Genomic DNA, 15,996 nt, shown 5'->3' on the forward strand with positions numbered 1-15,996 from the left:
GATATATATATAAAGCATACATATATGTATAACTGAATCACTTTGCTGTACAACTGAAATTAACACAGAATTGTAAATCAATTCTACTTCAACTTAAAATTTAAAAAAAAGTAATGCAAAACACATAGGTAATTTTAAATTTGCTAGTAGTCACATTAAAAAAAGATGTGAAATTAGTTTTCATGATATATTTTACTTAAACCGACATATCCATAATATTATTTCAATAAGCAAACAAAATAAGAAATAATGAGAGGGGCTTCCCTGGTGGCACACTGGTTAAGAATCCACCTGCCAATGCATGGGACATGGGTTTGAGTCCTGGTCCGGGAAGATCCCACATGCTGCAGAGCAAACTAAGTCCGTGTGCCACAGCTACTGAGCCTGCGCTTTAGAGCCCGCGAGCCACAACTACTGAAGCCCATGCGCCTACCGCCTATTCTCCGCAACAAGAGAAGCCATCGCAATGAGAAGCCCACACACTGCAACGAAGAGTAGCCCCCGCTTGCCGCAACTAGAGAAAGCCCGGGTGCAGCAATGAAGACACAGCACAGCCAAAAATAAATAAGTAAAGTAAATTTGTAAAAAAAAATAATGAGAGATCTTACTGTTCTTTCTGTACTGAGTCTTCAAAATACAGTGTGTATTTTACACTGACAGTGCACCTCAGTTCCGACTAGCCACATTTCAAGTCCTTAATAATTGCCTGTGGCTAGTGGCTATGTACTGGACAGTGCAGATCTGGAGCAAGAGCCACTGAAGGCAGGCACATTCAGTCTAGTTCACTGTTTCTCTCCAGCAACTGAAACGTTCAGTGGCACACTGAGAATTTGATATGTTTTGAATGAATGAATAAATGCCTGGTGATGGGGGGGTTTATTGGAAGCTGTAGTTTTGGGAGTGGGTTCAAAGCTTCCATTTTGGACTTGTTAGGTATGAGGTGTCTACAAAACCTCACAGTGAGATGTCAAGAAAGGAAGTGGAGATGAGAATCTGGGACTGAGAAGAGAAATCTAGGTAGAGGTGTCATTTTGGCATCTTGATGGGTTCTGAATCCAAGGGAATTATTTCCGGGTTGCCTTGGGAAAGAGGGCAAGAGAAAAGGAAAAGCCTAGGATCCTACTCGCAGAGATACCAAGTTAAATGTTGAGAATGTTGAGTGAGAGAAGAAGAAAATCAAGAAAGTGTGGTCATGTCAAGAAATCAAAAAGGAAAAGCCAGGATCCTACTCGCAGAGATACCAAGTTAAATGTTGAGAATGTTGAGTGAGAGAAGAAGAAAATCAAGAAAGTGTGGTCATGTCAAGAAATCAAAAGGGCAAGCGTTTCAAGGAGAAAGGAGTAGTCAACCCTACTGAAAGGTCTGGTTAAAAAATAATAAAAGAACAAAGAAGACAAGAACAATGAGATCTTAATAATCCTGACACTCATTCCACAGTCATGATCTCTTTTTAGCCTTCCTTATAATGCTTTTAGTCAGAGAATGATTGGGGTTTCTTTTTAACACAAAATTTGAACATTTTAAAGAAGTTTAGCCTCCAAAAGATCAAGAAACCCAGCTAGTTTATGGAAGAACCAGCTCAAGAATCCAAGACGCTTAGTCCAGCATTATTTAAAGAACATACTTTAAAGCACTGGAAATAACAAGGGAACATGGAGGTTTAAGGAGGGAGCGTGACTGTCTGTGACTTCACCAGGTCTAGGTGGTTTGAGAGCAGGAATACCCCTCTTTCAAGTATGGAACTAGCCCAAGGTTACGTGATTGGGATTTGTTGCAAGTTTCCTAAGTACCTTCTGCCCTTCACTGATAACAGTTAGAATTCTTAACACACTGTTCGTCATAGAACTCCATTTCTCAACCTGTCTTAGGCAATGTTATTCTACTACTCCTGCAGGGCATTAATATTAATTAAAAACAACTTTATTCAAGGAAACGGTCAGTTACAAACATTTAGCAAGTGTGTTCTTATGGGTAAATCAGGCTTTCTCTGCTGTCTTTCAAAACACACGGAATGAAATGATCTTAAACTCTATGGCTAAGTAGTTGCGGGACCCTGAGCGAGACTTTACCTTTCCTGTACCTAGCTGTTCTCATCTACAAAACAGAGGGGTTAAACCAGATGATCTCTACTTTGTAGATCATAATTTATGATTTAACGTTATAGTTAATTAGGTTTCCTTCTGTCCACATGTTTAACTTCAAATTTGATCAGTGTGAGAAGATCATCCTAAAGTAGTCAAAAAACCTAGGAATGAATTCCAAGGTCACCATCAGGTAGATCTGCAATCACTGTCCCCGTGTGTTAAAGGGGATGGTAACTCTCAGGCTCATCTCCCACACGGCTGTTTTGAAGACTGAACCAGATAAGTCAAGTGAGTGTTTTGTAATCTGTATAGTTTCAGAGAAATTAGAAGTGCAATTATTGTTAAAGCGGATGTCTGAAACACGGTATATATTATCCCTCCCAACAAATAACAGGCTGAGCCCCTGTTATTTATCCTTAGGGCATAAGACTTGTTACTTTTGCTGAGTAGATTATGGTATAGGAATATGCTCAAAATGAGAATGGAGATGAACCTCCTGATGTCTCCAGAGAGCGCCTCTCTTTGAATGTTTACAAGAAAATAATGGGAGAAAGAAAGAGGGAAGGAAGGCAGGAAGAGAGGGAGGGAGGGAGGAAGGAAAGAAGAAAGAAAGAAAGAAAGAAAGAAAGAAAGAAAGAAAGAAAGAAAGAAAGAAAGAAAGGAAGGAAGGAAGGAAAGAAGGAAGGAAGGAAGAAAGAAAGGAAGGAAGGAAGAAAGAAAGGAAGGAAGGAAGAAGGAAAGAAGGAAGGAAGGAAGGAAGGAAGGAAGGAAGAAAGAAGGAAAGAAAGAAAGAGAAAGAAAAAGAAAGAAAGGGAGAGAGAGAAAGTGGGAAGGAGGGAATTCACAGGCAGAGGAGGAAGAAAGGCCATGGCAAGGCAAATTTAAGGAAATAAAAGGCGAGTTAGGAGAAGTAACAGGGGTGGGGAGGCGAAGTGGGCAGCAGGGCAGGAACAGGAGCCAGTTAGACCGGGGGCGGGGGGCTGGGGTGGGTGGCGACTCAGTGGCTAAAGTCTCGGTGGCTAGTCCAGCCACTTGCCAGGCAGGCACCAGGCGGAGGAGGAGGGTGAGGGTGGGGCTTGGCGAAGGGCAAAGGCTGGGCAAGACTTAAAAGGGAGATGACCCTGGCTAGTTGGTGCCGCCTTTGACCTCCGACGCCCGGGGCAAGGGGACCCAACGGGGGAAAACGGGAGAAAAGGGCCACCGCTGAGCCAGTCCCGCGGGCTCGCGAGAGAGGCGAACGGACCGGAGAGGGGAGACCCCTGGGGGCGCCCGGCACCCCGCCAGCATGTGCGAGCTATACAGGAAGCAAGACACCCTTGCGCTGAGGAGGAAGCACATCGCGTGAGCGCTCCCCAGCCCCGAGGAAAGGCGCAGAGAGGGGGAAAATCACCGCCGCGGGGGCCGCAGAGCCGCAGCGGGGCAGGGGGCGGGCCAGCGGGCGGCTGCCGGCGGGGTGCGGGACCGTCACCCGCCCGCCGCACCTGCGCGCGCGCGCCGCCGCCCGCCCGGAGCGCCCCGCCTCGCCTCCGCCCAAGGGGGCTGCCGACCAGCCGGCTCCAGAGCGGTCCCCGCGCTCTGCAGCCCGCCGAGGGGGTGAGGGCTGCCGGCCGGCCGGCTGGGGGAATTGACCGTGAAGGTTGAGAGCCATTGAAGTAGAGCACCGTTCCAGCGATGGGCTCTGGGAGGGAGACGGGTAGCTCTCCGCCGCTCCCACCACCTCGAAAGTTTTAGAAAACTGAACTGCGAAATATTTTTGACGATGGCAATGAAAACTCATTATGACAACTTTTGTTTAAAGTGAACTTTTTCTTCTTGCACGCTTGGTTAAGAAGTAAAAGGTTAATCCAGCCAGTAAAAAAACTTTGAAACCACTTTCTTAAGCGTAAGATACCACTTACTCACCTTGGTCTCCCCAGCTGTGCCCTCATTACAATTTAAAGATGCAGTGTTTTCTCCGGTCTACTTTTGTTTTACTCGTGTTATAGACGACTTGGTGAGCGTACAGGACCGAACCTTAGGTCAGACCTGGGCTCTGGTTCTAGTAGTGTCAAGTTACCTTGTGATCTGATTTGAGAATTGATCTGATCTCAACCCAGGAGGTTTCTAGGTGGTTTAGGAGACTAGTTATATCTCTCTCAACCCCCGCAATAGGGTCAAAATGGTCACCTCCTTCCCTTTTTCTAATCAGCACTCCTTTCTGTTAGTTTTCAATCCTATATAGTTAGATTCCAATGAAAACCTAATGATTTCTGACGTGAGCAGAACAAATTCTGTGAAAGGAGGAATGGTAGCCATGGAATGACTGAGAAAGAATTTCACCTGAAGTCTGAGTGAGAAGATGGGAGGTACATTAACAAGGAGGCAAGGTGAAGTCCGAAGTTTTCAGCCCACATTCATAACGAAGGGTTTTTCTGGATTTTAACTTGTAGGTATAAACTAACAGCTGAATTTGAACCAAGAAGAAATTCTCATTAAATATTAGTTTCATCTTAGCTGATGATGCTTAATCTTAGGCAATTTTAAAATTTAATTACCTATTCACAATAATCACAATACTTTCTAAACAGTTGCATATCCATTTAATATGTATCTAATTACCCTCTAAACTACCTCCAATGCATGTGGTATTTTTTGTGCATGCAAAATCACCAAAATAAAAATAATATTTTGTTTTAGTTTCTAAATGTCCATAGAACCGAGTTCAGAAATCTTTGTGATGTTTCTATGTTGCTAAAATCTGTACTCCAGCAAGCCATCCAAATAACCAAAAATATGGATGACTTTTTATTATGCTGAAAAGAGTGAGTTAAAGGGTTAGAATAATAATTGGATTTTATTATTTAAGAAAGGGAAATCCATTTGATGCAGGACAAATACAAATCAAAAGACATGAAAATGATCTGTAAAATCTCCTGCGTAGTATTTAACACTAAGTTATTTGTATTTAGCTTTTAGTGCTATTCATTTCTCTACAAATTAGATTAGAGGGAGAGATTAGATTAGCAAGCAAGCCCTGTTTTGGGCTATGGCATAAGACAGTCTACCTTTTTTTTTTTCTTCCAATTTTATTGATATATAATTGACATACAGCACTGTATAAGTTTGAGTTGCACAGCATAATGATTTGACTTACATTATGAAATCATTATCCCAATAAGTTTAGTGAATATCCATTTCATATTGATACAAAATTAAAGAAATAGAAAAAAAAATTTTTTACCTTGTGATGAGAACTCAGGATTTGCTTTCTTAACAACTTTCATGTATAACATACAGCAGTGTTAATTATCTTTATCATGTTGTACATATAAATTATATCCCTAGTATGAGTTTTTCTATGAGTTTATTTTTGAAGTATAATTCACCTACAACACTATGTTAGTAACTATTACACAACATAGTGATTCAATATTTCTGTACCTTTCAAAATGTTCACCATGATAAATTTAGTTACGATCAAGACAGTCTACTTTCAAATTCTGGTTTTCTCACTGGCTGTGTAACCTTGAACCAAGCTTCTTAATTTTTCAGTGTCTGTTTCCTCAACTATAAAAATGAGAATGATAATAACTCATATTATTGTTGGGAGGATTAAATGAGATAATATTTGTAATAGCTGTCAGTTCCTGACACATAGGAAGGCTCAAAAAAAAAGTTTGTTTTTTTTCCTGGTTGAACAAAATTTCTCAAAGGAAAATTAGTTATTGGTTTGTGTAATTAGAGCTGTCAGAGTTGATCCTTGTGCTTCTAAATAGAGTTGTCAGATCATGGCAAATTTAATATAACAAGCATAAGAAATGTGAGCGGTATCACGGGTGGGGGATTAAGGTAAAAGGTACCAGGCTAAAATGAAATGAAAAAAAAAAAAAGTATGTCACCCAGGTTGTGTTTTCCCTTTCTTTTACATAATTGTAATTTTCCACTGATCGTGACCTTCATTGAGAAGGAAAAACACTGAGCAGTCCTACCAGACCAAAGTGTTTCCTTTCATTATTTCTAGGCCCTCCTGCAAAGTTTTCTTTGCTGCGGATCCCATCAAAATAGTGCGAGCCCAGGGGCAGTACATGTTTGACGAGAAAGGTGAACAGTACTTGGATTGCATCAACAACGTAGCCCATGGTAATGTGCTGTCTTTGTCGTGCCTTGAAGGCTACGTTTCTGGAGTAAGGCAGACTTGGCACCGTTGATATTTGTCCCAGGAGTTGCAGTGGCTGCAGTTCCTCGGCTGCACAGGGCCAGTAGTCCTAGGCGGGGAAAAGCTAGAACAAAATGTGGGAGAGCAACAGAATCAACCTTTTTTTTTTTTTTTGCTTGCTTCAGAATGCCCCTCACTTCCCAGGCATTTAGATTTGTAACTCATTTTGGGGACTTTTGTCTTCTAAATTTTAGTGGGACACTGCCACCCAGAAGTGGTCAAAGCTGCCCAGAAACAGATGGAACTACTAAATACAAATTCTCGATTCCTCCACGACAACATTGTTGAGTATGCCAAGCGCCTGTCAGCAACCCTGCCGGACAGACTCTCTGTTTGCTATTTTACAAATTCAGGGTATGTTCTGAGGTTTTCCACCCATCCCCATTCCCACCAATCTCTTTGTTTCCTCTCTTTTCTGTTTGATTGCTGGTGGAGTACAAATATCTAAAAAGGTTTCCTGAGATTCTTGCCGTTTACTAATGACCCCACATGGGGGACCTGACCATTCTGGTTCTTTTGCTTTGGCCCACCAGCCCTTTGTAGATAAGATACCTGGCAGCATGTTCCAGGACTCCTGACACAGCCTATAACAACAGTCCCATGATTAACAAGTGCACGCCACTCAGCTTTTTATTACCACAGCTTCCTTGGTGAAAGAAAGATGGGGAAAGCATACCCTTAAGTATCCCTAAAGGATGGATACTTGGGTTGTAACAAAATTTTGGCAAAAATATCCAAGTCTGGTGTTCATGTGAGAAAACCTAACTAGTCAAATGGCACCCACTTCTTTGGGCAATAGAGTAAGTAGCTAAAGAATCTAGATGAACCTAGATAGTTCTTTCAAAGCATGAATAAGGAATTTTGGCGAAAAAAGAACTGTACTAAACAAGTTATATAAGTATTATAAGATTTTTGATTGATTTGTTTCCTTAGGCAGTAAGAATTTCCCCAACACAAACACAAAGAAGGAATGAGTCAATTCAAGTGAATAGATATGTCCATTCTATGGAATATTATACAGACATTAAAAAGTATGTTTTTGAAAATACATGTTTAATGACAGGAGAAAAGCTCACCTGCACAATGTTATATTGGGAGGAAATCTGTCTATACAGCATAAATTTAAAATGATATATATGAATTAAAACGATTAGAAATCCTGTGAATGTTCTATTATGATTCTGTGATTCATTTTCTCTTTTCAGTGAGATACCTTAAAATCAAATAACCAGAAGATTGGTTTATAACCAGAAGATTTTTCTTTTTTCTTTGTAAAGAATTAGGACATTTTCGGATCTAATTTGTTCTTCTAAGGCATTCTTGCCTTCAATAAATTAAATATAATATTTGACTTTCACTTCTGAAGAATCCTATACTGCCAAAGAGTGATTAGCCTTAGAGAGAGAGCAGTGTCACCAAAGACTGGAGGTGACAGAACCTGGAGTAGTACAAAGAATAATCTCGAAGTTAAACAGACTTTGGAATCCTCAACTTTGTAAATAATAGTTTGAAAGATTTTTAAAAGGGCTTATGTCACATTGTCCCTTCTCTCTCTGCTCTCTTAATAGATCTGAAGCCAATGACTTAGCCTTACGCCTGGCTCGGCAGTTCAGAGACCACCAAGACGTGATCACTCTCGACCAGTAAGTCTTGAACACAAGACTTCTAAGCAGGAAATGCCTTCAGAGACAAAATTATATTGATCCTCTCCATACTAATACCATAAGCATGTATGGAGGAGGCTAGATGAATGGCACAAGGATTTTCTTTTTTGTTATGTATAGGTTTCAAGGCCAGCTCAGGCCTGAAGGACACTTAATTCCTTCCAAGTACTTGGAGGCTCTTTTGGGTGCTGTGGTCATGGTCTCATGGGCTTTGCATGAATCAGGGTTTACTTTTCACGCATTTAACTGTTAATTGAGCCACTGCAATGTGTGTGTAACTCCATCTTTTTCAGAATAAAAATATAATTTCTTAAAAATCCAAGCATTCATGTCACAATTGTGATTATTCACCTAATTAATTTAAAAGATAACAATTTAGAGCATATATTTTTTTCTTTTTTTGCCCACACCATGCACCTCGTGGGATCTTAGTTCCTCGACCAGGGATTGAACCCGGGCCCTTGGCAGTGAGAGTGTGGAGTCCTAACCACTGGACCACCAGGGAATTCCCTAGAGCAAATTTTAAAGACAACAGATAGCCAAGTAAAAATAGTTCTTTCTCATTAATTTGTGACTTTTGATAGTCACTATTTAGTTTTACTTCTCAAAAATGAATTCATTATATTTTAAACTAGAAACTTGATAACTTCCATCTTCAGTGAGATTTAAAATTTTTTTCTACCTCTCCACCCCACTAATCTCAGACACAAAGGGTTGAATTGAACATGCACCTCATTTCTTACCCTTCTATAGGCTTCTCTTGTTTTATGTGTTGATTGGTATATTCATTTTCTATTGTTGCTATAGCACATTATCATAAACATAGTGGCTTAAGCAACATAAATTTATTCTCTTACAGTTCTAGAGGTCAGATGTCCAAAATGGGTCTCACTGGGCTAAAATCAAGGTTCAACAGGGCTGCACTCCTTCTGAAGACACTAGGGGAGAATCTGTTTCCTTGCTTCCACCTTCTAGAGGCTGCCTGCATTCCTTGGCTTGTGGTCCCCTCCTTCATCTTCAGAACCAGACATTGCATCACTCCAGCCTCTGCTTCCATCCTCACATCACCTCGTCTATCTCTGACCACCATCCTCCTGCTGCCTTCTTTCACTTATAAAGGTTCTTGTGATAACATTTGACCCTCCAGGATTATTGCTCCATTTCATGATCCTTAATTTAATCACGTCTGCAAGGTTCCCTTTACCATGTAACATTCTTAGGTTCTGAGGCTTAGGACATGGGCATCTTTAGGGAGGGGAGGCATGATTCTGCCTGCCTACCACAGAATAGATACTGTGACTGCCCTTTACTCCCAGCTACCACAAGCAACACGGCAATGAGTGCCCTTGTACATGTGCCTTTATAGACCTTTCTGAGAATTTCTTGGGGATAAAGCACCCAGAAACAAGATTGCTATGCCATAGGGGTACAGGGTACGGTAAACATTGTTGATTTGACCAAATCCTGCCAGATCAGTCTCCAAAGTGGTTGCACGCTCTACCCAGTGCGTGAAATGTCCAATTTTCACGTATCCTCACCAAAAACTAAGAATATCCTACCTTCTTTTTATTTTTCTTAATTTTTGCCGTCTAATAGGTATAAAATGATATCAAGGTTGTTGGTTTTTTTTTAATTTTCAGGATTTTTTTTCCCTTTTCATAAATTTACTTATTTATTTATTTGTTTGTTTGTTTATCCTTGGCTGCGCTGGGTCCTCAGTGCTGCGGCCAGGCCCTCTCCAGTTGCAGCAAGTGGGGACCACTCCCCACTGCAGTGCAAGGGCTTCTCATTGCGGTGGCTTCTCTTTGTTGCGGAGCACGGGCTCTAGGCATGCGGGCTTCCGTAGTTGTGGCTTGGGCTCTGGAGCACAGGCTCAGTAGTTGTGGTGCACGGGCCTAGTTGCTCTGCGGCATGTGGGATCCTCCCAGACCAGGGATTGAACCCGTGTTCCCCGTACTGGCAGGCAGATCCTCAACCACTGTGCCACCAGGGAAGTCCCTATCAGTGTTGTTTTTATTTGCAATTTCTAATTATGAGTTTGAGCATCTCTTCATATGCTTATTATGCATTTGTGACTTCCTTTCTGAGAATTACCTGTTTATATTCTTTGCCCGTTTTTCTGTTGGGATTTCCATCCTTGCTTTTGCATATGCATAGTTTAGATGAGAGGATCTCAGCCTTGACTGTGTTTTAGAATTACCTGGGGAAATTTTCTTTTCTTAATGCCAGTGCCCAGGTCCCACTCCAGACCAATTAAAGTGAATCTCTAGGGACTTCTCTGGCAGTCCAGTGGTTAAGACTCTGAGGTCTCAACACAGGGGTTGCTGGTTTGATTCCTGGTCGGGGAACTAAGATCCTGCATGCAGCACGGCTCAGACAAAAAAACTAAAAAATTTAAAAAAAGAGAGAGGACTTCCCTGGTGGCGCAGTGGTTGACAGTCCGCCTGCCGATGCAGGGGACACGGGTTTGTGCCCCGGTCCGGGAAGATCCCACATGCCGCGGAACTGCTGGGCCCATGAGCCATGGCCACTGAGCCTGTGCGTCCGGAGCCTGTGCTCCGCAACGGGAGAGGCCACAGCAGTGAGAGGCCCGTGGATCACACACACACAAAAAAATACCACAAATTCTTTAACATTTCCCTCCTTTACAGAACCTAATATTCTTCCCCAGAGCGTAGGCTGTACTTAATGACTTGCTTCTAGCATAGAGAATATGGAGGAAATTACTTCCAAGGGAAGGCTATCAAAGGCTTTGTGTTTTCCATCTTTCTCTCCCTTGGTTCACCTGCCCTGGGGGAAGCCAGGTGCCATGTTCTGAGCAAACCCAAGCAGCCCTATGAAGAGATCCACATGGTGAGGAACTGGGGCTTCCTGCCAATAGCCATGCCAGTGAACCTTCTTAGAAGCAGATCCCCCAGCCCAGGTCAAGCTACCAGATGACTACAGCTCTGTCCAACATCTTGAGGGCAACTTCATGAGAGACCCTGAGTCAGAACCACCCAGCCAAGCTGCTCCTGACTTCCTGCCCCATAGAAACTGTGAGATAATGAAGTCTGTTGTTTTAAGTCACTAAGTTTGGGGTCATTTGTTACACAGCAACAGGTAACTAATACAGCTGCATAAGGGGATAGCTGAAGTAAGGTTTTGTGCCTTGAGGACACTCAAGAGCCCACGGATATATGTTGGCTGAGCCTAGGTAATTGCTAAGAAGTATAAGACTTATGGACATGAAGGCTGACATACATATTCATGCTCCTCATCAACACAGGAGCTGACGACTCAGCTAAAAGTAAATCACCAATAAGAGGGTCAAACTTAAACATGGTAGATGGTTTTGTTGTCATTAGACGAAGGGTCAGTTATCTGACCCAGGGTAATCTATTAAGTTGAACCATATGAAAGAGCCAATATGCAACCACTTTTGTTTGTTTTTGTTTTTGTTTTTATTTTGCGGTACATGGGCCTCTCACTGTTGTGGCCTCTCCCGTTGCGGAGCACAGGCTCCGGACGCGCAGGCTCAGCGGCCATGGCTCACGGGCCCAGCCGCTCCGTGGCATGAAAAAAAAAAAAAAAAAAAACAAAAGAGAGTGAGAGAGAATCTCTAGAGGTGGATTCCAGGAAACAGTATCGATTTTAAAGTTTCCCAAGTGATGCTAATATGCAGATAGACTTAAGAACCACCATTTGAACATTAATCTCTTTTAGTTTGAGACATTTCAAATGTTTTTTCCCAACCTATCATCTGGCTTTTAACTTTGTCCGTGGTATCGTCCAACCTCCAAAAATTTGATTAAATCAAATAGTTGACATTTTCATCCTATGGTTTGGTTTTCTAAGTTTTGTTAATATCTCTGCCCACACACACACCCATCCCCACCCCTCAGATCACAAAGATGCTCTTCTTTATTTTCTTCTACTACCTCTATAACTGCTCCTCATATTGACTCCACCAAGAGGCCGCTGTGTTACCATTTATGTATGGCTGTGTCTCTGAGCTCACTTCTGTCCCAGTCGTGACTTTGTTCTTATTCTAATACCATACTAATTTAATTACTATGGCTTTGTAGCATGTTTTAATCTACGGTAGGAAGAGTCCTCCCTCTTTGCTTTATCTATTCATGGGCCTTGTATAATTTCTTTTCCAGGCCTCCCAATTATATAGCTCTGGGCAAGAAACATAAAAGGGAATATCACAGCCATCTGTATTTTAAGTGAAAGAAAGGAATTTCATAGCCACTTGATTACCTCTTAATCTTAGTTCTCTTAGAAAAGACCTCCTGTTCCTTACCAACTTTCATCTGAGCAATTGGATATCCCTTTGAAACCATCCCAGACAGAAATGCAGCCCATTCTGTGATATAAAGTTGTTTTTAAAATTTACTAGAATGCAACTATCAAATACATTTAAAGAATACATACATCTGAAATTTCTCATGAAGCTATAGAAATTAATGTTTTACATTTAGATAATCTAATTTAGCAGAGCTAATGCAATCCAAAGAAATTAAGTTGTTTCCTGCTAAAAATAACTGTCTATGAGGATACATACTTGGCTTTCTATGTGTTTTATTACCTGGATCAGGAGAGTGGGACAAATTAATGGCCAGTCCTACCATGAAAAATTAGATTCCATATAGTTAAATCTGGCACCAATGTTGAGATTCTCCCTGGATGATGTGTGGTACTATTTTTCATATACTAGAAAAGCGTCTTTCTTTGAGTGATTTTGGTTACCATCCTTTTTCTTTTCAGTGCTTACCATGGTCACCTATCATCTTTAATTGAGATCAGTCCATATAAATTTCAAAAGGGCAAAGATGTCAAGAAAGAATTTGTGCATGTGGTAAGTATCTTGGAATCCAAGAATCAGAATGTTACTACTGGAAGAGTGCCCAGTGATAACCCAGTCCAATCCTTGCATTGAAATGAAACCATGAAAAAGGAAACTAAGATCTAGAGCAGTTACAGATCTTTAGCAAAGATCTGTTTGCTAGAGTCAAAGAGCTAGTTAATGACAAGATGTGGTTTAAAATCCACTGATGAGTACTGGGGCTTTCCTGGTGGCACAGTGGTTGAGAGTCCGCCTGCCGATGCAGGAGACGCAGGTTGGTGCCCCGGTCCGGGAAGATCCCACATGCCGCGGAACGGCTGGGCCCGTGAGCCATGGCCGCTGAGCCTGCGCGTCCGGAGCCTGTGCTCCACAACGGGAGAGGCCACAACAGTGAGAGGCCCGCGTACCGCAAAAAAAAAAAAAAAAATCCATTGATGAGTACCATACAAATCAGTATAGTGGTAGTGATAGCTCTTATTCACAGCTCTCATTTTATTTTTCTTGCCCCTTGGTGTTTAAATTACTTTTTCTATCGCTGAAGCCTATTTGAAACTCAGAGTTGTATCAAGTGTGTATGACTGTCTTAAAATTTCTCTATGCTAAATTGTTATGTAAATTTATTAAGTAAAATAAATATCATTTAATAAAGAAAATAAAGAAACCAAGCTGTTGAAACAGTAAAACTCATTTGGCTTAATTAAGGATCAGTAGACTTTTTTAAAAGAATCATTAATACATTCTTTCAAAATTTTAAGATCTGAAATTAGCGCTAAGGCACTCTAGTTTTCTGAATGATTACAGTTTACTATATAGTTGGTAAGTGTTTGTTTATTTTCGATATAGAACTGCTAATACAGTTTCCATTCATTGAAATTTTCAAATAACATAATCACACTTGTTGTTTGAATTTGTCCCTTATGTGACTAGGGATGCAATCTTGACTTCTAAGGGCCTAGGAGCAAACCCAAGCTCCTGTTCACAATGCAAAGATTTCAAGTCTCACAGAATTCAGAAATGTTAACGAAAAAGAACAAAAGAACCTAGAGTCACTTAAGTCCACGAGTCACCTTTCTACAGTATTATGCTCCTGGAGGGAAAGGCCCTTTCTTAAAAGCTCATTTGACCAGGAGACAAATCATGAGAAACTGTTATCTTTTGATGTTTTCAGGCACCAGCTCCAGATACGTACAGAGGAAAATACAGAGAAGACCATACAGACCCGGCCAGTGCTTATGCCGATGAAGTGAAGAAAATTATTGACGAAGCTCATAACAGTGGAAGGAAGGTTTGTATTTATAGCTTTGGAAACACTTTAGTATCTTTTATAAAATAGATTGAAATCATTGTGATACATTGGAGAGGTGGGAAAGGATTAGATCTCAAATCGCTTTCTGTTCTTCTCTAGTTACGTTTTTACTTAGTTCATATTTCAAATAGTACATTATTATAGTCATGCCCCTAAGACTATTTTTATTTATCCTGGAAATGTAATTACTATACCTGTTTCAGAACTGATGGTCTAATTCTGACCTTCCCACTGGGATGCAGACTCTGGTCCAAAGTGATAGGAGGAGAAAATTAAGAAAGGTGATAGCTCACGGACAGAACATTCCAACTGAGAGTAGCACGAGGGGCTAATATAAGGTGAAGGGAGGGAAGAGGCAGGGTGGCCCTGGGGCCTTGGGGCCACTGCAGACTCCTGGACCCAGGGAGCCTTGGCTTTTCCCTAGAACTGGGTCAACTTTCCTGAAGCCGAAGAGCCTGCGTAACACAAGGCAGGAAAATGTTCTTCCAATTTGGGTCTGCACTTCTAAAACAAACCAGAATCCTCCCAGCTAGGAAAAAAAGAGTTTCCATTTTCTCAGTCTTCACCCTACTGTCTTCAGCTTAACGGTAATTCTCAGCCCCTTCAGGCGTTACTTACATGGAGTTTTAATGTGATTTGACACATGCTTTGCCTTTCAATTGGCTTATGGCACCAACATGGTAATAAAAAAAACTTTTTAATTGGGATGAAAGTGAAGCCTGTGTGTTTTCCAGTTCAAGTATTCTTATCTTAATGACTGGAAAGTCATTTGCCTTTCTTAACTATTTCTTCTTTTCTTCCCATTCATTTTTCATATCTTAACAGAGGTAGTCTGGACTAGAACGTTAGTTCCCCCCCCCCTTTTTTTTTCTTAATTGAAATATAGTTGACTGCTTGACTTCTTATCTCATACTATTTCTATGCTTTCTCTTAATGTAGTGTTACTTATTTTTACTTCTCCTTTCTTGGCCTCTAGAACACATCCTCTTCAGTTCCTTTGTGAACTGCCTAATTTTGTTAAGTTGTAAGCCTGGTTCAGGGCAAGAACCAGAAATATAGCACAATAACTAAGGTTCGTGGCCACCAGTCACCCTCTCATCTCCTTAGTGCAAATTCCAGGTTCGGGCAGTCCTAATTTACCAAGCTGAGCAAACAGGCACCCCAGTGATGTGTTTGGAACCTGGGTAAATTTTTAGAGGTTCATATTAAAGACTAATCAAAACATCAGTCTTATTCAGTTGTTCCTAATGAAAACACTGCATTTAAATTAATAATGGAGAAATGGAAGGCACCCTCTCCACCATTTTCTCGTGATGGTTTCATTGGTACCCTAAAATTTCAGAAACTAATGCTTCAGAATTCTTGCATTTCCAGCGTGGACATCTTTTTAATCAAATGGCCAATTTGTCTCTTGCCATGGGTCCATTCCCAACCATTTTTTAAGTCACCTTCCTCGTAAGGAGTCCTCTTTTTTTAGGGGCTAACGGGAGGAGGACCTAATGGACTTTGACCCCATCTTCTCTTGTATAGATTGCTGCCTTTATTGCTGAATCCATGCAGAGTTGTGGCGGACAAATAATTCCTCCAGCAGGCTACTTCCAGAAAGTGGCAGAGTATGTACTTGGGCATCCTTGGTCAAACTGAAGGCACTGTGACAATTCTGTAGGGCCATCCTGGTTGTTAAGGTATTGAAATACTTCCAGACTAGCTGGTAAATAGCCACTTGGGAGTGCCTGCCACCCAGGACTCCTGGAACTCCTCCACCTTCCCAAGATCCAGCAAATAAAGGGTTTACACAAGGTCCAGCAGGGCAGCCTCCAGAGCTGTGCTCCCACTACCCACCTGGCATCTTCTCTGATTAGTTGGTGTCCAAGCTTGTCCTAATTAGTAAAAATTTGAAGATTAAACCTGCTGAA

At 41.4% G+C, this 15,996-nt stretch overlaps 1 protein-coding gene across 3 annotated transcripts in view; it reads left to right on the plus strand.

Annotated features, from left to right (window-relative positions):
• The first annotated feature begins 3,253 nt into the window (after window positions 1-3,253).
• The window catches only part of ETNPPL (ethanolamine-phosphate phospho-lyase), a 20,579-nt gene continuing 7,836 nt past the window's right edge, over window positions 3,254-15,996 (plus strand). Inside the window, exons 1-7 of one of the 3 annotated variants that reach the window (XM_007452137.1) lie at window positions 3,254-3,425; window positions 6,085-6,203; window positions 6,474-6,633; window positions 7,848-7,922; window positions 12,696-12,786; window positions 13,943-14,059; window positions 15,611-15,693. In XM_007452137.1, the coding sequence (XP_007452199.1) occupies window positions 3,370-3,425; window positions 6,085-6,203; window positions 6,474-6,633; window positions 7,848-7,922; window positions 12,696-12,786; window positions 13,943-14,059; window positions 15,611-15,693 (701 nt within the window). In that variant the 5' untranslated portion in view covers window positions 3,254-3,369. The remainder of the gene's footprint in view (window positions 3,426-6,084; window positions 6,204-6,473; window positions 6,634-7,847; window positions 7,923-12,695; window positions 12,787-13,942; window positions 14,060-15,610; window positions 15,694-15,996) is intronic. The other 2 variants (XM_007452136.1, XM_007452138.1) reach the window with 2 other exon arrangements.

Source organism: Lipotes vexillifer, unplaced genomic scaffold (assembly GCF_000442215.2).
Source record: "Lipotes vexillifer unplaced genomic scaffold, Lipotes_vexillifer_v1.1 scaffold22, whole genome shotgun sequence".
Lineage (NCBI taxonomy): Eukaryota > Metazoa > Chordata > Mammalia > Artiodactyla > Lipotidae > Lipotes > Lipotes vexillifer.